General features: G+C 38.4%; 2 protein-coding genes across 2 annotated transcripts; both read right to left on the reverse strand.

The window, feature by feature from the left end:
- Nucleotides 1–584: 584 nt before the first annotated feature.
- LOC130553850 (outer dense fiber protein 2-like) lies at nt 585–10032 on the reverse strand. Its single transcript, XM_057333030.1, has 16 exons — nt 9798–10032; nt 9454–9571; nt 8136–8261; nt 7781–7855; nt 7206–7277; nt 6891–7007; nt 6564–6749; nt 6264–6373; nt 5929–6064; nt 5378–5488; nt 5198–5302; nt 4346–4504; nt 3833–3933; nt 1672–1834; nt 1474–1599; nt 585–888 (listed from the first exon to the last, which is right to left on the reverse strand). The coding sequence occupies exons 2-16, from the start codon at nt 9550–9552 to the stop codon at nt 727–729; spliced, it is 1848 nt and encodes a 615-aa protein (XP_057189013.1). The 5' UTR covers nt 9553–9571; nt 9798–10032; the 3' UTR covers nt 585–726.
- A 4578-nt stretch (nt 10033–14610) lies between these two features.
- LOC130553878 (phospholipid phosphatase 3-like) lies at nt 14611–22217 on the reverse strand. The gene is made up of 6 exons (XM_057333085.1): nt 21934–22217; nt 19820–19977; nt 17342–17622; nt 16080–16137; nt 15792–15968; nt 14611–15213 (listed from the first exon to the last, which is right to left on the reverse strand). Exons 1-6 carry the CDS (start codon nt 22061–22063, stop codon nt 15085–15087), a joined length of 933 nt encoding a protein of 310 aa, XP_057189068.1. The 5' UTR covers nt 22064–22217; the 3' UTR covers nt 14611–15084.
- Nucleotides 22218–22578: the final 361 nt, after the last annotated feature.

Below are 22578 nucleotides of genomic sequence, written 5' to 3' on the forward strand. Positions count from 1 at the left end.
CCCTTCTGAAATCAAACCTGCATCCATCGATCAAGTGATTTTCTCTACAGGAATTCACTATCACAAACTCAAAATTCCTGTGTTTTGCATTGTTTATGGTTGTTCAAATCGATCAAACTATAAAACCACAAGGCATTTTTAACGTGTAGCAAAAATTGTTGTTCATGAAGCGGGAAAGTATTGACTGAAAAACAGAGGAAAAAGTGGCTTGCAAACCTGAATCTGCGGCGGAGAGGAGCCGGGTAATGGGTTTAATTTAACGACCAAGGAAGCCCAAATCTTTCTCAAACCTGATTTGTAATAAACACTAGCTGCTGTTGAAAGAACGAGTCCTTATTAACTGTGTAAAGTGAAAATCTCCCAAAAGTCCGTTATAAGGAAACAGCTTATCGTACAGAAACAACGACCACGTTTCTGGAAAACGCAGAATTTACACTCCGGACACGATAACGCCGTCGTTTTCAAAAACTTGCACAGCTGATCCAGTATGACAGTTTGTTAGTATCTCTCTGATCTACCCCCTTTTCAAACCCTTCCCTACACAACACATGCAACACGAGCCCAGGAGAACGACCACAAAATACAATCAATATAGAGTACATACTGTATATTATAGGTATTTATTGTATTTATATACTGTATTTATTTATTATTTTAAATAAATATGAGAAAGCAAGTAGCATGAGAATTCAATTTTCATGCATCACATACATACACCAAGAGTTGTCATTTCAAGTAGCAGTAAGTTGATGTGAGAACTTCCTCAAAAATCGTTGAGTAGGAATTTTTAAGAAAGTCCACATAGCTCCGAATGCTCTGTTTGTGGCTCTCAGATTGCTCCAGGCTCAGCTGCAAGTCTCGAAGTCGGTCTTCATATTGCTTTTCACTCTAAAGGGTACGAAACAACAATAAACCGGTGAGTACAAACACGTGTCAAAATTCACACAAAATAAAACACAACGATGAAAAGAGAGCGGACTTTATTTGAGAGTAAGAGTTAAAGGGATAGTTCACCCAAAAAGAGTGCGGGTCTCTATATTTTCTTTGCGGCGGAGGTCCGGACAATAGTTCTTTGCACGTGTCTGTGTGCACGCATCGGGTGGAAGTCTATACGGAGAGCCGAGGAGAATTGTAAACGTGCGACCATGTAGAAACAGAAATGGCGCTATATAGAAAATAAAATTAACTTGATTTTCAAGGGGGGCGGGGGTGCTGTTGGAGGGGCGGGGTGCCCCCCTATAAGGTAATGGTAGGGGAAACACTGGCATGAGATTTGTTTGGTTACTGACATTCTTCCAAATATTTTCCTCGGAGTTCATCAGAACAAAGACATTTATACAGATTTGTAACAACCTGAAGGTGAGTAAATGATGACAGAATGTTCATTTTTGGTTGAATTATCCCTTTAATAGAGGGATTTACAGTGATAAAACCAGACTTAAAGGCAAAAGAGACGAAGAGATGGATACTAACAGAAAGCTTGATCTGTTTGAGCTGCTGAAGTTCTTTCTCTCTTCTCATTTTTTCGGCCTCTAGTTGCTTGAGCTTGGCCTGCAGGACACTCTCTCTACCACAGGTCTTCTCCTTCACCTTACAAACCTGCACAAATCCATCACAGTCTAAACGTGAACACAAATAAGGATGACAGTGGACGAGCACACCCAGCTCTACCTGCAGTTTAAGGTCCGTGAGAGCCGTCTGCAGCTGCTGGTTGAGAGTCTGACCCTCATCTGAACGCTGTTGTAGTCGTCTGCTGCTGTAGTTCAGCTCCTCCTCTTGAACCGTCAGTCTGTGGATGAGCTCCCTGTTCTCACAGAGCACCTCCTCTATTCTCCTGTCATTCAAACACACGGGCAAGTGCACAAACCCTATAAACCTCCTTTGAAATGAACATACACTATAGCTGCAAGCAGCATCGTAATGGTCATGCACCACACACCCTAATCTAAACACCTAATAGTGTTGCACAATACACCGGTACTAGAAAGGTTGCGCGATACCCTGCTTTAAAAAAACGAAACCATTCCTCATTTTATAAGAACCGGTACTTTGAGAATGACAGCTGCAGTTCCGAGTGTTTGCCAGTAGGGGGAAGTGTGGGCAGCGCGCTGCTTCTACGTCACTCAATGTGCGGCACAAATAGTTTTTTCCTCTCGGGATATCATTGTGATGAAACTAGAGGCATGGCTGCAAATGCAGGTGCTCTTCGCGACCGCCCACAGCTTGTTGACAAAGTAGACGCGCGAAGTGAAATATGGCATTACTTCGCTTACGTTGCTGACAGTCAGGGCAAGCCCACAAACATCACAAAACCCGTCTGTAAGAAATGTTACAAAACAACGCAAGCAAAGGTAGGCAACACGTCCAACTTGGCAAAGCATCTTGCCGACAGGCACCCCGACTTGTTCAAAGAATTTTAAGAGCGACAGGTTAGCACATATGACATCAGTTTTCTGCTCATGTCGCCATATGTCATTTAAATGAATGTGATTTACCGCAAAGAGGTGTGTTGAGTCTAAGACTGCTTAATACGTGAGTCACAATCCATTATATAACACAGTCCTGGTGTTTAGGATGTTCAGCTTTATATTCGGATCATAGACCGTCTCCACGAAGTCCTGGAGGAAACGGTGTCCGAGAAATGGGGACTAACGACAACAAAAGGCATTTGAGAATTATACCTGGATACCATGCTTTGGTAATCTACATCTGGCTGTAGGCCTGACCCGTGTCTCAAGTGTCTTGTCCAGCGAAACAAAAACAAAACAAATCGGAAATGGCTGCATCTGATGCCTAGAGACGTGTGTTTAGCACATCTGGCTTCGTTTGCAGTCATAGACGCTTTAGACTGACTGAGGAACACCTGCTAAGAACCTGAAAATAGACAAAGAACTTTCTAGAAAATAAGTGCGAGTGAAAATATAGCAACATGTTCTAGTTTTCATGTTAATGTTCTGTCCGTTGTGAACCCATGTTTATTTAAACAAAGCATTAAAGCTCAGCAGCAACAATAATTTTATTTTTGTTAAAACATGGCTTGACAGACAGCTGACAAAATCTTTTTTTATATTTATTTAATTTTTTGTTTAAACAGCAAATACTGGGTGTTTATTAATAAATAAAAAGACATTTCTATTATTCAATTCCTTTTGTTTAGTTTTTTCCCACAGTATCGTTTTGGTATCGTAATATTTAATTTAGGTATCGTATCGAAGCCAACACAAGGCCATTGCACATCGAGTCCGAAATTTGCGTACGAAATTTCCGCACGTTAAAAATTAAATACGACCTCAATCACATTTACACACTGCCGCCAAAATTTTCATCCGTCATAAAAAAATTCGGACTGGGTTCGATTTTCTGCGTTTTACGCATCCGTAGCAAGCATTTTGGGAGGCGTTTGACAATTCAGAGACACCGTACAAACCAGCGCCAAATAGGAGAAAACTGTATGTGCGAAGACCCCAGTAGGTCTTACACTGGAGATTTCCCATGCTGAACACAGAAAGGACGATTAGATTTTTGGCACCTTCGTGATCAAATGTTGGTGGAAGATGAAGGCTGATCAAACTTTCTACAAAATGACAGCAAAGAACATTTCTGTGTATTGAAACCACCCATTTTCAAAACAATATCCAACACTGTGCAAGTGGTTGTTAAATATATTCATGCAATTTTTGGACACATTGTGTAATTGCAACAATGAAAGAATTGAAGCCTTGTGTATTTGTATAACGTCCTGTTCACATAAAACAATGTCTTTGTTCGGTTTCAGTGCTTAAAGATGCTTTGGGTGATGTTTAGTGTTTCAGCAACACTTTCAAACACTCACTTCTGAAGTCCATTCACTTTCTGCTTCAGTTGGGAGTTTGTTTCATTGACTGACTCTTTCATCTCCAATGAAGACTTCATTTTCTCCATCTGCATGTTTACCTGGTAACCAAGAACAGTTTGAGGATTCTGACACACATGACATATAAACATTTTTATTCATCACAAGCAGAAAACACATATGAAGGACATCACTTTACTGGTGAAGGTGCCCAGCACAGTTTGACTGTAACCTCGACCTCGAGTCAACTAAAGTGATAGCTAACCCAAAAAACCCAAAGATTTTTCACTTTCCTCAGCAGAAGATATTTTGAAGAATGTCTGTAACCTAACACCAGCGCTACCCATTGACTTGCATTGGTTGGTGTCCATACAATAGAAGTGAATGGGTACCGCCGTTGCCAACGTTCTTCAAGATATCTTCTTTTGTGTTCTGCAGAAGAAAGTCATAGAGGGCGAGTAACTGATTTTAATCTCCAGGTGAACTGTCCCTTTAACAAAGACAAACACTCACCGTGTCCTGTAGCCGTCTAATGGACCCGGTCTTGTCCGCACGTCTCTGCTCGGAGCGTCTCAGGTCTTCTCGACTGCGCTGGAGCTTCTGCTCGGTGACTGCCAGCAACTCTGGATATACCTGCAGTTCCTGCACACGTCTCTCCAGATCCTCCTGAACCTGAGCGAGATCATCACATCAACCCAACGCACAGATTCTAAATCTTAAAGTTCAACCTTTCTCACACATGAACACATGCACAATATTAATTACATGTTTATTTAACGATGTTTTGGAAAACATGTATTGGCAGATTAACCAACAGGATTCATGATGTTATACCGTAAAAATAAGAATGGCCATACCACTGCAAATGATCAATTCAAATCAGCATTTCTAGACGTGTTGTGGCCAGTTTCAAGGAAATCAAACCTCAGGAGTGACAAAGTCATCCAACAGAAATGAGAAAGACCGACGGCATGAAAAGACACATGAAAACTGTGATAATCAGAGAAAAATATATATTTAAATAACTTTTCCTAAATACATGTAGAAATATGACTGTTGCATTGCTTAAAAGGGAGTCGGAACTTGTTTTCTTTGCAGTATTTGAGGTGTGACAAAAATACACAGCATCTTTCACGTGATTTTCACCCGTTTCTCCAGTTTTCATTTTCTGCAATGCATGCAAATAGAACGAATATTTTTATTTGAAATTTGGGAGAAATATCGTTCTTGACAAAAACCGTCATTTTACCAAACCACATATCTACACATAGTAAATCGCAGAAATGTTTTCCTTCGGTTTATTGTAATCGCGCCACAGTATATCATTACACCCCTAAATCAGAGCCCACGTCTCTTCAAGGTTACCTGAATGATCTCAGCATCTCTCGCCTCTTTAGTGTCACGAGTTTCTTGAAGGAGGTTCTTCAGCTTGATTTTCAGCTCTGTGATTTCTGCCTTTAGTTCTGCTACCTGTCAAATAAAACGTTTATTGATAAAACACGACTGTTGAACATATGTTTTCTGAGTAAAGATGCAAGCTTTGACCTGATGCTGGTACTGTTCAGCTTGATGTTTCCTCTCCTCTGCAAGCACATTGTGTTCCTGGAGAGCAGCTTGACCGATCTGCAGCTTCTGTTCAGTATCAGCAATGAAGGCCTGTGTGATTAAAGACCCATCCGTCCATAAATGACAGCAGACATTAATGCATAAGTCTTAACAGGTAGCAGGACTATTAATTATATTCATATGCTACGTGACAGAAACAACCAAAGTTAGACGCAGGGTTGCCATGTCCCCGGTTTTCCAGCAAAATTGGACAAATTTAAAACTGTTGCTGCCGCAAATTTGTATTCCAAAAGTTAAAGGTAAAAGGATTTTGTCATTCGTGATAAGTTACTCATATAAAAATATGAAATTATGACTATACAGTAATTTTCAGGAAGAAATACAGTATGTAACGCATAACAGTCAATGTAAAACATATCTTAAGCGTAGAAGTGCCATGTTTTGAATTTTGGGCAGTTTTTGATTGGCCTTTGGTGGGTTTTGTTACACAGATCTGGCAACCCTGGTTAGAGGTCAACAGTAGCTCACACCTTGAGGGATGCGTGTTCTCGGTTGAGTTCATCGTTTTCAGAAGTGATTTTCTGCAGCTTCTTCAGTAAGTTTGCACTGGCTGACTTTGATGTGCGTCTCTTTCTGTCCAGCTCTGCAGTAAGTGCTGTGATTTCGCTGTCATAACATTCACACTCACACTTTTATGCAGTCAGTCAAAACACAAGCAACTAACACAAGAAGCGCTTCGATAATTTCTAGAGATTTACAGACACGTTTACAGACATCACGTGATTGTTTGTGCAATCACGTTCACGGTGCAAATGTTATTACAAGACATTTGCAGATTAATAAATGTACGTGAGATGAAAGATACTTTTTAAGCACGGCTGTCTGTGTGTCCAGCTGTAGTCTTTCCTGTGAGATGTGCTGCTGCTGCTGCTGCCACACGTCTCTCTCTGCTCCGCTCCGAGCCAGACGGACTCCCTGCGTCCCACCATTCAACAGACATCACACATACTGATCCAGCATAACACAGCGTCTAGACTGGCTTAAACCATCATCATGATGAAAATCTTTGCCTCTTTTAGAAAGCTCTGGACTCTATGTTTTGGCATGTTCAAGTTTTGGCACATCCATAATGCTGGAACGGCCCACATGAAAAAGATCCACAAACCTTCTCTCTCAGTTGTCCGTAGCATCTCTCCGCAGCCATCTCAAAGCGTTCAGCTCTGCGTTTATGAGCTCGTGCGGCTTTCGTCAGCGCCTCCTTCTCCTGACGTGAGCTCTCAGACACGGCGGAGATCTGCGCTCTCAACCCATCCAGCTCCAGCCTCTGATGCGTGACGGTCCGCTCCAGTGTCTACCCACAATAGCACCCACCAGTTACTAAACCCATATGAAGCTATCTCTTCATAACAACAGAAGGAGCTGCGCGTGTTGCTTTCAGATTCATGGTCATGTCTTCAGCTCCTGTAAAGAACTATGGTTCTGTAGGTCTCACCAGCAGCTGGACGTTCAGACGGTCATTCTGTTCCTCTTTGCTTTGAAGTTGGGCCTGTAGATGTGCCCGCGTAGCTTCAATTGACTTGGACAACTGAATCCCCGACTCGGTGTTCTCCTGGGAAACGCGCAGAGATGAAACTGCATTTATACATCACAGTTGGCCACAAAAAGACCGCTTTCTGTTGCTCTTCGGCATCTAATCATCGAATATTTGTGTCGTGTGTACTAGCACTTATAACCTATAAGGTAATGGCTGACAATCCTTTAAAAAGAAACCAATAAATGAATACAATTAGAAAAACTTAACACTTACCGTTTCCTTATGTTGCTCGGCCATCAAATCCTGACACTTTTTCTCTTTTTCAATCAAATATGATCTTAAGCTCTGAGAAACAAATGCAAGCAGTTATTCACACGCCCTATGCACCTTTTTCACGTTTCCGGGTTTCTCCGCAGCGGAGGTCGTCGTAGTTTGGGTAAACTTCTATAGCGGTGAATAGGAGACTACCACAAATATATTTTTGCATTCTCATTTGCTCACACAGCTAATGAAAAACTCAACGATAGTGTTTACACTACTTTAAATATAATGAAAAAAACAGAGAGAGTCTGAAAACGGCGTCAAAAGAGAGATTCATGAGAAACACCCTCGCATTAGGCTTAACAATTGTTTTTTGTATTTAAATGCAAAGGTAACATAACATTAAGTATAGTGTTATACATGTACATACATTTTAAAAAAAAAGAAAAATTTACACAAATCTTTAACAAAATCAAACAAAGTCATAAAATGGCTGTCATCAGATTTATGAAATTGACATTAGATTAATACTGAGCACTGGTTTTATGGAAGACAATCATCGAGGATCATTATTATATTAATGTTACCTGATTATCACTCTCAGTCCGTGCAAGCTTTTCTCGCAAAACTTCTATCTGTTTCTCTGTGTCTATCCAACGTGCCTGCAAAACACAAACTGGTCAATTAGATGCTTTTCTGTAACTATTGAAGAATCATTTTTATCTTTCCAAATGCACATTCGGTTTATAACAACTGGCAAACCTCCCAAACACGTCCATTACCCCAGTATTCAACACCACGTGACAATGTATTTGGGCCTGTGCACACTACCAATATTCTGCGGTTTATTGCAGATGCACATCTTTTATGTATTCTTTAATTGTTCTGCACATTCCTCATGTCATTCGTCCTCTAATAGAAAGTAATGAAGTACAGGTAAACCTCTTCATCGTGGAGTTCATTCAGCTGCTGATGGACAGATGAGATCAGATGTTTCATTGTGTCCAGCTTCTCCATCAACATGCTTCTCTGTTGTGAACACCGCTGCTCGCTGGATGATCTGGAGCCCTTTAAAACAAACAAACAAGCAGTCGGAGGAAACTAAAGCTTGTTTACCACAATATGGCTGACGTGCAGTGTTGGGTGTAACTAGTTACTAAGTGATTAGTTACTGTAATTTAATTACTTTTCCTTTGAAAAGTAAAGTAAGGGATTACTCTAATTTTTTCTGTAATTTAATTACTTAAATTTAGTTACTTCTGACGTAATTAAAGGGGTCATATGACACGGCTAAAAGGAATATTATGGTTTGTTTTAGATGTAATGTAATGTGTCTACAGGATTTAAGGTTGATAAACGCTGTATTCTCCACACACCGTGCATGTTTGTATCTCCTCTTTGCTCCGCCTCTCTGAAACGTGCAGATGTTTTACAAAGCTCATGGCTCTGAAAAGCGAGGTGTGCTGTGATTGGCCAGTTCACCAGTGCGTAGTGATTGGTGGAATACTGCAAGCGTGTGAGGGAAATGTAACGCCTCTGACCATATTTGGAACATCAGGTTCCTCTTCAATTGTACTGACAGGTACGCCCACCTTACTTGCGTATACATGTGGGCGGTCTTAGTCAAATCAGACCACCAACTGATGTAGATTTGTGGGGGTGTGGCTACACGAGGCGTTTCAGGCAGGTCTGGGTGAGCATTCGCTTTAAGATAGAATGCATCTTTTGTTCCCACACTTTCATTTCTGCAATTTTACGTGTCTAATACACGCATGGGCAACTTATAACACACCAAAGACACAGAAAAACACGTGTTCACGCCATATGACCCCTTTAAACTAAATTCTTTGTGTAATATACGTGCATGCAAAAGTGGAATTTACATCACAATTCAAAGTCTAACTTTAAAATCTGTGCTTTAATGTATAATTCTCACATTTGTAATACTTTGATCAGTTAATAAGAGTACTTAATGTAATTTGATATTATTTATTTGAATGAATTAAAAGAGCCGTTTCATGTCTATCCTTGAATCACTGAACTAATCAAGGTTGATGTAGGACTTAGAAAGTAATTAGTAATAAGTCATTAAATACTTTTTGAAGAGAGTAACTTGTACAGTAATCTAATTACACGATTGAATATGTAATTAGTAACTAGTAATGAATGACTTTTTCAGAGGAACTTGCCCGACACTGCTGATGTGTGATTGAGCAACATCAGTGAAGGTGTAAATAAACAGTGAGATGAGATGACGTACAGTAAACTCATGACGCAGACTGTGTTTCAGTGAAAGCAGCTGAGCAGCAGCACATTCGGCAACACTGAGGATCTTCAGTAGCGCTTTCCTCCTGTCCATTGACGCACACCCATGATAACTAAACACAAAAAATACATGCATTATTATAATACTGACAAACCTGTAAAAACCGTTTTAGATGAATCCCATCCGATGTCGCAGCCTAGTCTTGGTGCTGCAGTGCATTTAGATGGTATTCACGGGTGCACACAAAATGCAATACTGCTGCATAACAAGCTGTGTTTCGTGACGTTATTCGCAAACGAACAGCCGGAAGAAGTCGGAAAATAAACCTGCTAACTTACTGTTGTCACATTGCCGAAGTATCACAGTTGGAATTTGTCTTCATGGTCGCGTGTGGTGTTTTAACACCCTCGATTCCTGTCATTCCTGCAGCGTTTTCTTCACAGTACATCGGCACGAGTGCTCTAAATGCGAATGAAATGAAACCTATGTCTCAGTAGGCTAGCTCTTAAAACAGAGCAGAGCTTCATAGCGACTGTCGTCAAGTACGTACAGGCGACCGTAATCTAGGGTTGCCAATTATTTCTCATATAGTCATACAATGTTTATTACTGTACGCATTAATAAACAACATGATTAATAAATAATTGTATTTTCAAATATTTAACGAGATTTATAAAAACGTGTCTTCTTTTTAAATAATGGAGTAGAATGATGAAATGATGAAATAAAAGTAGAATTTTTAGGTTTTAAAATACCCAATTTGGCCACCGCATATAAGTAAAGGCGGATTTCATTGGTGGGTTTTCTAACGTTAGCTGCCATTGGCTGTAGTGAAGTATAATCAAAGCCACTAGATTGAAAGCCTGCAACCTTTAGCCAAAAAAGCGTAACGACTTCGGCCTCGGAACACAGGAAATGAGACCAGAGGCTAGTATATGATTGGCTGAGGTGCCTCACGTGATCCAATTGTAAGTATTACCAAAGACTGAAGCTACCAAGAGGCGAAACTCTGGTGCTTTTTGGTAAATAGCCACTAGGTGGCGCTCTAGTAGCGCGGCAGCCATTTTGGAGTGAAATAGCCACCTGGACAAAAGCGCATGCGCAGACATACAGAAACGCGCAACTTATCAGTAAGTTTTATGACACCTACGGTTAATGCTGTACTGTCATATATTTTCATATGTTATCAGTTGTGAAATCCTACCTTTTAGCCATCTTTATTGAGTGTTTCCATTTTAAGCTTTAACTTTACACATTTGATATTACTATTATTAGTTACTATTTTTTTTACCAAAATGAGATAATATTTCAAAAATCATGTTTTTTATTATGCTATAATGTCTTTATTGTGTTTTATTGTGTTAGTTAGCTGTCATTTTTTAGTTATTATGGCTTAAATCAAAACAAACCAAATGCAGTTTGATTGATCTCATTTTGGACCCAACTCTTCACATATTGTACGTTTTAATCCCCTGGAACACACTACAAACATGATGATCTCATAGAACCATGCTAAAAAAAAACAATAATTGAATGGATTTAATGGTAATAATGTTAAATCCTATTGGAATAATACCAACAACTTTTTGTATTGTGTAATGGTTTTAATAGAAAAAGCTAATGGTTCATGCTTCATAATGGTAACCATTACAATTTCTGATTTCTATTGGGTTTCTATTGTTTTTTTTTTTTCAAGGATGCATTACCGCTGAAAAAACAATAGAAACCCAATTCAAATGGTTTCCATTACAATACCATATGAACCATTAGCTTTTTCCATTCAAGTTTGCCCATTTTTCTGATGTATGTCCTCGATTTGTTGGTATTAATAAAGTGTTTATAATGCTAATACTTGAGAACTCACATGGTTTCTAGAGAGCAAAGGTTTTCTCATCATGTATTGTCATCATTCAGGTTGGATTTCAGCTTTATATTTTTTTTAAACCAGCTGATATTGCCATCGCGACAGCACTTTCACCCCAAAATGGCGGGGTGTGTTGTTTAATATGTTTAATATCCGTCGTTACCACATATACACATTTCTGGGTGCTTCATATGACATAAAGCTGCCGGAACATTCGTGCATTAGGGAAATAAACAGATAATGTCACGACACAATGCGTTTACAAATAATTATCTAAAATGTATACATAGGCTATAACAGGAAGTTGGATTTTTATATTGATAGCTAACTTAATTCCACAGTAAAAATAGCAGATAATTAAAAAAAACACATTTTGGCTGAGCCCGAAAGCTAGCTGAGTAGCTGCCAATCAAAAGTTACTGAAAGTGAAAATTAAACTATTCAAAATTGTGCTCCAACTGGTTTCTCTGCTGCTGTTTTATTTTTTCGAGCTCAACTCTGCTCGACCAATCACCTTAGGGTTAGCACACACGCATAGCATTGTGGGACATTTAAGGCTTAACAACACCTAGCTGTTATAAATTCACTCTAAACCAAGGCTTATTGCTTAAGTTCAAGTTCAAAAATTATTCATCAAAGATCTGATAAGCATCTTAGAAAAGGCAGTTTTTACATACATTCTAAATCATAAACATCTTCCAGATGTCTGCATGACATCCGACAGGAAACGTCTCAGAGACCTATTGCATATGAACAAACAATGTGTTTGTGTGTTTCATTTCATGCAGATATTAATGAAACATTAGCAATAAGATTGAATTGTCTTGTGTCAAGATGCAGTGACTGATCAGGTTGGAAAATAACAATTTTTCTTATTATTAACCTTCATTTAACCAGGAGTGTCAGTTTCAAGCGCAAATGTACACAACAAAAAAACAACACATAACAAAACAAAATATCACACTAACAACAATTACACCTCATTGAGTCGTCTTCCAGTTTCCGAATAATTCGTTTAAAATGTCACAAAGACACCACATTTTGTCAATTCAATTTCGATTGAAGAAAATTCCAGTCAAATGGAGCAGCATACACTTCCCCCGGCTCAGTTCGAGCAAATGGTACAGAAAGAGTATAACAATTATCAGAACATTTTTCCATTGAATAAAAACACGAAGATATGATGGCAACAACCCTAAGATGGATTTGTAGATCATTAAATACCAATGCATTTTTCATCTCGTGGACAAAGAAGGCCAGCCCATAGGGTACAATGATGGGTCAATGGCTTAAATACCTATTGTCTGTCAAACTAGGTACTAGCTCACGATTACAGCACAAAAAATGTGCAGAGGGGCCGCGCACATTGAAATGAATGTTTATGTTCAGTCAGCAGTATTTCACTTCCCGTCTGCTCCCAGGAGAGCCGCTCTCAGACATATGGAGGTCATTTGAGTGAATTCTTTAGCGACAAAAAAAGTTAAGAAAATGGACCCAGTGTTTGAATGAAGTCTTCAAAATCATTCCCATGTTTCAGATTATTTTCCTTTAGGAGACATTTTTGTTTGAAATGGTTCATGACTGAACACTGTAGAAAAAGAACAGTAAAAAAAATAGAAATTTGATATATATATACCGTAAAATAACATTTTGTTCCTGTAAAATTACAGGATTTAAGAATATATAAAAAGTTGTTTTCCCTGTTTTTCTTGTAAATTTGCTGTCTTTTTCTGTAATTTTATGGGGTTTTTTTTTTTTTACCGTATTTCAAAATACATCAAAATCTGTAATGTTTGAGATTTTATGTGGAAAATCTGTAAAAAATAACTGAAAAAATCAGTAAAATTATGTTTATTTTTTACACTGAAGGTACAGCAGCCATCTACGATATCAAACACCTCTCTTATAGTTAAAAACTTACTCCGTGCCAGGTGATTTGAAAGTGGCATCATGACATTTATATTTTACATTCTTTAACTAAAATATAACCTGTGAACGAATGACTACCTAATATACTGTATGTTCACCCTAGAAAATGTACTATTTGCAATAAAGGCTTACGCATTCAGCCTTAAAACTTGTGCTTATAGTGTTAGTTAAGACATATAAGACTATAATCTTAAACATTTTCATCATTTTCCTTTTTCAACTCTTTCGTCTTAAGCCATCTGACCAAATGCAAAGCTGTAAAAATGTGACACAGTTTATTTGCATTTGAAGCCCATGAGTCTGGGAATGCATTAATGCGGGTGGAAGTGACACTTTTCAGTGGCGTTTCAGTGTCTACAGTTCCAAGTAAAACATCACCAGGGCGAAAGTCACTTTCAAAAATGTTTTCTAGAGTAACCAGCTTTCCTTTGTTTGGATTAGACACCACACGTGTGTGTTTATAGGTACAGTACCTATCATAAGTTCTGTTGAGGTTTATAGTGAAGGAGAAAGTGGGAGAGAGCTATGCCAGATTTCACTTTGTTAACTTGACTCCTTATGTGCCAGAAATATTAGTGTAGGAGAGGGGTCAAACGAGTACTCCTAACACTGGACAAATAGATTTCATGGTCGACTGACACATCTCTTCCCTAAACAGAATTTCTTATAGAAATCACGGCTGAACATTAAAACAAGTATAACCTATATGTTATAGTGACCCAGTACATAAAGTAAATTTATACGTGGGAATATGTTTTAAGACTTAAATTCAATTTTGTTTTATACAACATTCAAATGACATTGTTTAACAGCACAGTTTTGATCTTTTGGTGATAAACTCACATATTAGTGGCCACGTACAGTATATAGACTGGCCAGTGTCTGATAATATAGCTATTTTTATTTGATTTTATTTATGTTAATATTCATTTATATTATTGTTTTATTGTACAATAATTGCATTAAATAAACGTTTTGTTGAATTTTGTTGTATGTTCAATTGATTAAATAAACAATTTGTTGAATGGGTCCTGTAGTTTGCTGCATTTTAAGAAACCGTATGGTTCACTGACATCTAGCGGTTGAGCTTGGTATCGCAGTCTAAATTCAAACTAATGGTGAGACAAGTTTAGACGAGTGACGCTTCTTCTGGGTTTCTTTTGATTGTTATCAGAAATAATCTACAGGCGCTCTATTGTTTGTGAATGTGTACCGGAAGTTAAGGTGGGGTCACAAAAGTGCGCACGCGCAGTAACGTTTCTTTATGATGTTAAGATGAAACCGTCTAAAGATGCCACACTTAACGTACAAAGAAAACACAAACCTTAATGCAAGTTGTCTTTCTGTATTTTTAAATCAAGACTTTGTCACACAAAAGTACAGAGAGTTAAATTGTGGCATTAGATTAAAAATAATACATTCCACCCTTGCGGTTCCTTCCATCCGGCAGAAGGAGGTTCTGTAAAAAAATCAACCTGTCCATTTAACAAAGAGCTGCTTATTAACACACTTCTAGCATTCTACACACTAACACACAAAACTACACATTTAACAACAGAGCACTGGACAGCTGCACAGTTTTAACCATTAACATTTAAACCTTTTTTTAGGTTGTTGTATAAGTAACAGTCATTTGTTTAATAGAACTAATCATCCTTCCAGAGGCACAGGAATTTGTTTAAAAAAAGAGGAAAGTTTACGAGCATATGATGCATAATCATGAGGTATCATGTCAGTCACGTCTGTGTTTATAACACACAGACAGTTTTGCATGTAATGTGGATTACATAGTGGTGTCAAAGTTACATGTGTTCAGTCCACTGACTGAATCCTCACGCTGTAGAGAGATGGTTGCTCCGTTCCCTTATGTCCACAGGTGATAGACGGTCTATCTTTCTGGTGGCGGTCGACGGAGAAGAGCTCCTGCCTTTTGACCTGAAGAGGTCCGACACGTAAAACATCTAGAAATGACAAGAAATTACAGACAGTGTCAGACAAATATTTACACATTGTAAGTCAAAATTAATATTCACCGTAATTGTACAGAATTTTTCTGTTGTTTTTACTGATTTTCCCCATAAAATGTGAAAAAACAGAATGTTACTGTTTTTTAAAAGATTTTTATGTATTTTTGAAATACGGTGAAAGAACGTAAAATTACAGACCACAAATTTACAAGAAAAACAGGGGGAACGTTATTTTACAGGTTATTTCTGGAGCCCCATCTGCCAGAAAATTTCTGTTTTTTTAACAAGATTTCTTTTTTTACAGTTTATTTTTGAAATACGGTCAAAAGCTGGAAAATTACAGAAAAAGACAACAAATTTACAAGAAAAACGGGGAAAACAATTTACTCTATATCCTTCTATCCTGTGATTTTACAGGGAAAAAATATTTTACGGTACATTTCCGTTTCTCCAGCTTACAGAACATTTCCATTTTTTTAGGGATTTTATTTTACAGTGTTGTATTAAGGCCAAAACAGGACCAAAAGCCATATGCATTAGAGAAACGTAAAGAGTGTTGTGAGTATTCTTACAGTGCAGTACGCCACAAGAGCTCCCTGAGCAAAGCCTGCGAGTATGTCAGTGGGGTGATGCTTGTGATCGGAGACACGTGACAGGCCGGTGTAAAACGCCATCATGAGCAGGGTGAACTGGAGGAGCGGTCTGAGAACACGAGCCGCTCGCCAGGATAACCGGGACTGCAGGTACAACTGCACGGGTGCAAAAATATTAGAGATCCACACTTACAGAGAAATGTTATCATGAACGACAGTACAGTCATTTGGGGGATAAAATGAGACATGTCGTGCACTTATACTTACTACTAAATACAGCATTGTGTACATGGAGAAGGAGGCGTGGCCAGAAAAGAAGGATTTCCTGTTAACGATCAAAGTACTCTGTGTTATTTTCTGGGACAACAAGTTTCGCGTTACTTTTAACCAATGTTGGGTAAGTTACTCTCAAAAAGTAATTAATTACTAGTTACTAATTACATATTCAATAGTGTAATTAGATTACTGTACAAATTACTCTCTCCAAAAAGTATTTAGTTACTTATTACTCATTACTTTCTATATCCTACATCAACCTTGATTAGTTCAGTGATTCAAGGATAGGCATGAAACGGCTCTTTTAATTCATTCAAATAAATAATATTAAACTACATAAAATACTCTTATTAACTGACTAAAGTATTACAAATGTGAGAATTATACATTAAAGCATGGATTTTAAAGTTAGACTTTGAATTTTGATGTCAATTCCACTATTGCACACACATATATTACACAAAGTATTTAGTTTAATTACATCAATAGTAACTGTAATTAAATTACAGAAAAATAAGAGTAATCCCTTACTTTACTTTTTCAAGGGAAAAGTAATTAAATTACAGTAACTAATTACTTAGTAACTAGTTACACCCAACACTGCTTTTAACACAACTTGTGTTAAAAGTCAACACAAAATGTATAATTAAACAGAACACATAGGCCCTGTTTCATAGACAAGGCTTAAAGTGACAGTTCACCCCAAAATGAAAATTCTATCAACATTAATGAACCCTCTTGTCATTTCAAACGACTTTCTTTCTTCTGCAGAATACAAAAGAAGATATTTCGAAAAATGTTGTTGACCAAACAGCGAGTCCCAGCCTAAAATAAATGTGTGACCTGTCTTAACTGAATGTAAGTTGCCCTGGAATATCTTAAAATATATCGGTGGCATTGTTTTGTGTCAAGACGCACACCAATCATGTATTCTTCTAAGGCATTTTTATGAAAACGACATAAATATCTTAAGTAAACTAAGGCGTAGTCCTGGCTAAAGCTAATCCGTGTCTTTGAAACCGGGCCATCATGTTTTAAAACGAACACATCCCTTTTAAGAGTGCATTTGTACGCATTTATTTCAATCAGCCAAATCAATTGAAAAGCAATACAGAAGAGGAGCTTCTAGAATCTCTAGCATTATTTGTCAGCAGACAGTATCTAATAAACAAGCATGCATATTTCAGTACTTCCAGGCCCATAGGGCCGCTGTACCCTCCTCACCCCCATCGAATAAGAATGTAAAATCATACCTGGCTTCCTGAACTTTGCCGTCATCTCCTGTGCATCTGTATTCAGTGATGTAACCCAATGAACAGTTGACGGAGGCTAAATCCGGCTGGCACACATCTAGGAAGTGAGGTCGTAAGCGGCCCACGGAGACTTTGGCGATGTCTGTGCAGGACTGACTGACTGCACAGCCAAACACGAACACACCGACTTGCTTGTAGAGAGCAGAGATGTACGGGTTCCCCACAAACGTGACGGAGCTTTTACGAAGGAAGCGAATTCTGTAGCTCTCGCCTATTGTGATCTGGGGACGTGATAGGGCAGAAATGTGATGTCTAGCAGAAATAAATTGCCTATTGGACGAATCTTTTTTCAAATGTATTGGGACACCTAAGAGAAGAGGTGCGTCCCAAATCGTGCACTATTCTGAAAAGTGATAGTGAAAGTGACCTACAGTATTTGTCAGGTATGGTGACCCATACACAAAATGCAAGTCGTGAACACACGTACACCCGGAGCAGTGGGGCCAGCAGTTCTACGCCATTTTGTAGTATAAATAGTGTGAGTAGTACTGCGTCCACATTGAAAATGCTCAATAAAGAAGTGCACTTTAAGTACCCGGATGACGCAACTGAAAATATGCATGCGCTTAAAGTCCCAGTGAAATAAAAAATCACAATTCTTATTTTTTCATGAAATATTGCAGCGTTTATTGTAAATACTTTATCAATGTGGGTCATTTTCTTTTTAAAACTCATGTGCCCTCATAATCTTCAGTTAAAATCAGAAAATGCACTTCCTTCCTGTAATGACTATCCATCTCAAATGACGTAAATTAGACAGCTTGGGCGGAGCATCCGTTAACTCCTCCCCTTCAACTGTCAGTCTGCTGCCAGCTTCATTTCAAAATCAATGCAACAGCTGTTTTTACACATCCAATCAATTCGCAGGGAAACACGCAAGCCACGCCCACTCATTTTCTCTTTTGAAATTCCTTTTCACTCGGAAATGTGTCCGAATACGGAAGTAAAAACGATCGCAACTTCCTGTTCACGGGGACTTCAACGGTCGCAATTTCACTTACGCAGCAGAAGGGACTATCAGACACTGCTCGAGCAAAACTCTCCTGCAAGATCATTACGCTTCGATCTGGTGGTGACTGAAGTCATGCGGGGCGAAACATATGGAACTTACATTAAATGTACGATGTACAAATTGTGCGATTGACGTCATTTGCGCTTGTCTGGGAAACCGCATATACTTCCGGTTAGTATAAAACCGTTAAGTATTCCATTTGGGACGACACTATCCTTCTTAAATTCATACACTAGATGGTTGAGTACATAGTGCATAGTGTATAGTATGTCATTTGGGACACAACTAGGCTGCGTGGGAAATGGCATACTGTGACAGTACGTACTGAATGTGAATAAGTACCCACCTATCGGCCGTTAAAACAGTATGTTCTGTATAGTATGAGTGGGAGTAGTATGTATACATTTGGGACACACTGCGTCTGCCATGTTTTATGGTCATGTGACCCGTATGCTCTTTGACCTATGACGTATTAACAACAACCTACACGTGAGCGTTGATAAAAACATGATTTAGTCACGAGAAATTCGTTTATTTGCACTTACATTAAAAACAAACGTCTGCCTTAAAGTTTTCCGCTATATTTATTAGCTTCCGTGGCATCATGGGATAGAGAAGTGTCCATCCGATCCACACTCATGAATCTTGGCAGAAGTAGTACACCATGCGGGTATTTCTCGCCTACTGTTTTTTGCATACTGAGGTATCGAACATACTATTCATGACTCATACTCATTTTCGCCTACTATATAGTATGGAAGTAGGACATTTCGGACGCAGCCCTATTGTCTACCAAACAGGAAGTGGAAAATGTGAATACAGTATTAGAATAGACACAGCCTCAATGCAAAGCATCGTGAATCTGAGAAATATTGCTTTCCTGATTGTGTTTCAATTGAATAATTCAATCTCATTGATTATAATGAGACAACATCATTTGCATTTTCTCTGTCTTTTTCAGCTGGTGAGTTTAAGTGGACGCATTAAAATAAATGATTTCATTTTGAGAAAGACCTACGATTGAAAAAAAAACCGAATTATTTTTGTGAAATGCTTTTTCTTTAAAGAATGCTTTATTTCAGTAAATTCCAATTGGTTTGACATTTTGTTTATTTGATGCGATGCCATTCAGACATTTTTAAATGTCACTTAAAAGACTAATCTCTGAATTACACATTCGTTCTTTCCTCCAAACGATGGGATATTTTATCATCTTCAGCGTAGTCGCCTTTTGTAGAGTTTGCAGAAATCTTCACTTGTCATTTTATCAAGCAGCTTTTTTTCTCTCACCCAGAGATAGTTTTTAAACATGAAGAAATATGTTGGCACAATCATATTTTAATCTAGACAAAAATAAGTCCCAAAAGTGTAAATGTGTGAGCACACACGCAGAGAAACAGACTTACGGAGAGAATGACTATGAGCATGCCGACAGCTGAGAGAACGCCATCGCTGATCGTGTCTCTGTGTTTGGCGGGATATTTGATGGATTCATCTGAACAATAGAAGCCGCGTCTGTAGGGCTTCACAGCACCAGACTCTATGATGAGAAAGGGCAGGGCAGCTACAGGCAAACAGAGAAAGACATGGTCAGAAGAGGGGGTTTGCTGGTAAAATATGACTGACAATTTTACAGTGACAAAAGAGCCCTTCAGGAACCAAAGATGTTAGGAAATGCATGTAAAATTAGGAAATGTCCAAAGAATGTGGTTCACACAAGAGGTAATAAGCGTTCACATTTGAGTGTCGAGCTAAATGTCTCCAATCAATTCAAATGCAACCTGCACGCGTGGTGCAGTCCGGAGCAACTTTTTGCACTAACTTTGGTTTAGAAATAAAACCAAAACCTTGGCATTTTGGAATCTTAACATGATTTAAAGTCCCAGTGAAATAAAAAATGACAAATCTTATTTTTTCATGAAATATTGCAGCGTTTATAGGAAACAGCTTATCAATGTGGGTCATTTTCTTTTTAAAACTCATGTACCCTCATAATCTTCAGTTAAAATCTAAAAATGCACTTCCTTCCTGTTATGACTATCCATCTCAAATGACGTTATTTAGACGGCTTGGGCGGAGCATCCGTTAACTCCTCCCCTTCAACTGTCAGTCTGCTGCCACCTTCATTTCAAATCCAATGCAACAGCTGTTTTTACACATCCAATCAATTCGCAGTGAAACACGCAAGCCACGCCCACTCATTTTCACTCGGAAACGATCGTAACTTCCGGTTCACGGGGATTTTAATATGCTGTCTGAGTCACCAAATGGTGTTTTTCCTTAGATATTTACATTTTTACAGAATATTACAGGAAATGATTGTATAATTACACCAATTAGCCACGAGTATTTATCATTCCAGAGCACTAGAGTTCAAATCGTAAAATTATGTAAGTGTTTCATTTTGAACAAAATACTGTACAAATATTTTGACCTCTCTGTTGCCACAGTGATAAATGTATGAACGGCAACTGAGCCCACTGAAAAAATGATGAGGAATGTGTGTTTCCAGTCGCTAGATTTTTCTTTTACAGTGATTCTTTTTCGTTAGAAACCATAAAGGAAATTCATGTTTTGACACCTGTAAAAACTAAGATCTCATGAGTTTAAGGGAAGGAATTTGAATCTCACATTTCACTCGCACCGTATAAACATCGGAGTGCTGAATGGAGAAAGGAAGCAGATGTCAAAGCAAGACTCGTGAGGTATGTAAGAAATGTGGAAAAATAAAGACTAAGTGAAAAACGGGAGCATGGGCAGGACGGGCAGTTTGTAGTTTCTGACTGTGCCTGTAAAAGTTGATATTCATATTTAAATTCTTATCCCGTGAGTTATATTCTTCATTCTAATGTCAGCTATTTTTTATTTTAGTCTTCGATTTAGCTTTAGTCCCACGATGAATAGACTTCTTAGTTTTGATCTTTATTTAGTCATCCGTGTCCTGTTTTTGTTTAGTCGACTAAATGTCTATGCATTTTCATCTCGCTTTAGTCAATACATGATAAAAAGAGTTATTTTGCTAAAAAGTTGTCATTTGAGAAATTTGTTTTTATATTTCATTATAAGTATCTCTTTTACCAATAAGCACAAATCAATACAATGTCAAATCACCTGCATAGTCATTCTTTAGATGGTTTAACAATAAGAAAATGTCACTTTTCTAAAACCTACAGACTTCAAAAGTGTTAACAATGATCAAAATAAACAATTGCCCAAACTATACAAGATGTTCATTTCCTCGTGCAAACCAGGATGCTGGAGTATTGTATTTACAAGCCCAAGTCATCAGAGCATACCTGGAATCTGACATTTAAGTCTCGGAGACTCATGTTTTGCCTCAGGCAATTATTATTACATCATTATGAAAATGTATTCGGCAAAGCTTGAACCGCTCAACAGTCATCCAAAACATCAACAGTGGAGCTGAGTTTAACCCCAAAATAAGGCCCAAACTGTAAAGAACACTATATGCATCTCTTCAAAAACACTACCTTTGTAAAACCCAAAGTGAATGACTTACCTAGAAACAGACAGAAAAGGTCCAGACCGACCATCAGCCTATTTCTTCTGTAGTCTTTGCCGTCGCTCTTGTTGTTCAGTCCATTGCTGCTGTCTGCAGTCATGGCTTTCTCCACCAGTAACTGCTGCATTTATCAACCTGTGCTTGTTTGCTTTTGTCACTAAAGACTAGAATGAATATAAGAAGCAACGCTCAAGTTGCAGAGACGTCTTCTCAACTCGAACTCCTGAGTTCAACGTTGTCTACCTGATCTAATCGGAAAACTCGACGTGGTTCAACACTAGTCGAACACCACAAACCCTCTTTTTCAAAACGACAAAAACCTGATGGCGAACAGCCCTCCACCCCCTCGGACTGGAGTTAACTCAAACCACATGGTGTCCATTAAAACAGCCGGGCAACACCACATCTGGAACTGTGTGTCATGTCCATGTACAGCATGATTTACTGTAGTGCTCGTTTTACGAATCGCCTTCTAAAGTAACAGAATCGCATTGTCAATGTACATATTTAGCAGATATTTAAAGCAACTATTTTAATACACACATCTTTGAAAGCATGACAAATCTTTGGGGGTTGAAGCTCTTTTGAGTCAACAAGCCACAGCACCCATCACACGCCACAATCAGAAGCTGCTTTATTGGC

The sequence above is a fragment of the Triplophysa rosa genome, linkage group LG5, assembly GCF_024868665.1.
Source record: "Triplophysa rosa linkage group LG5, Trosa_1v2, whole genome shotgun sequence".
Taxonomy (NCBI): Eukaryota; Metazoa; Chordata; class Actinopteri; order Cypriniformes; family Nemacheilidae; genus Triplophysa; species Triplophysa rosa.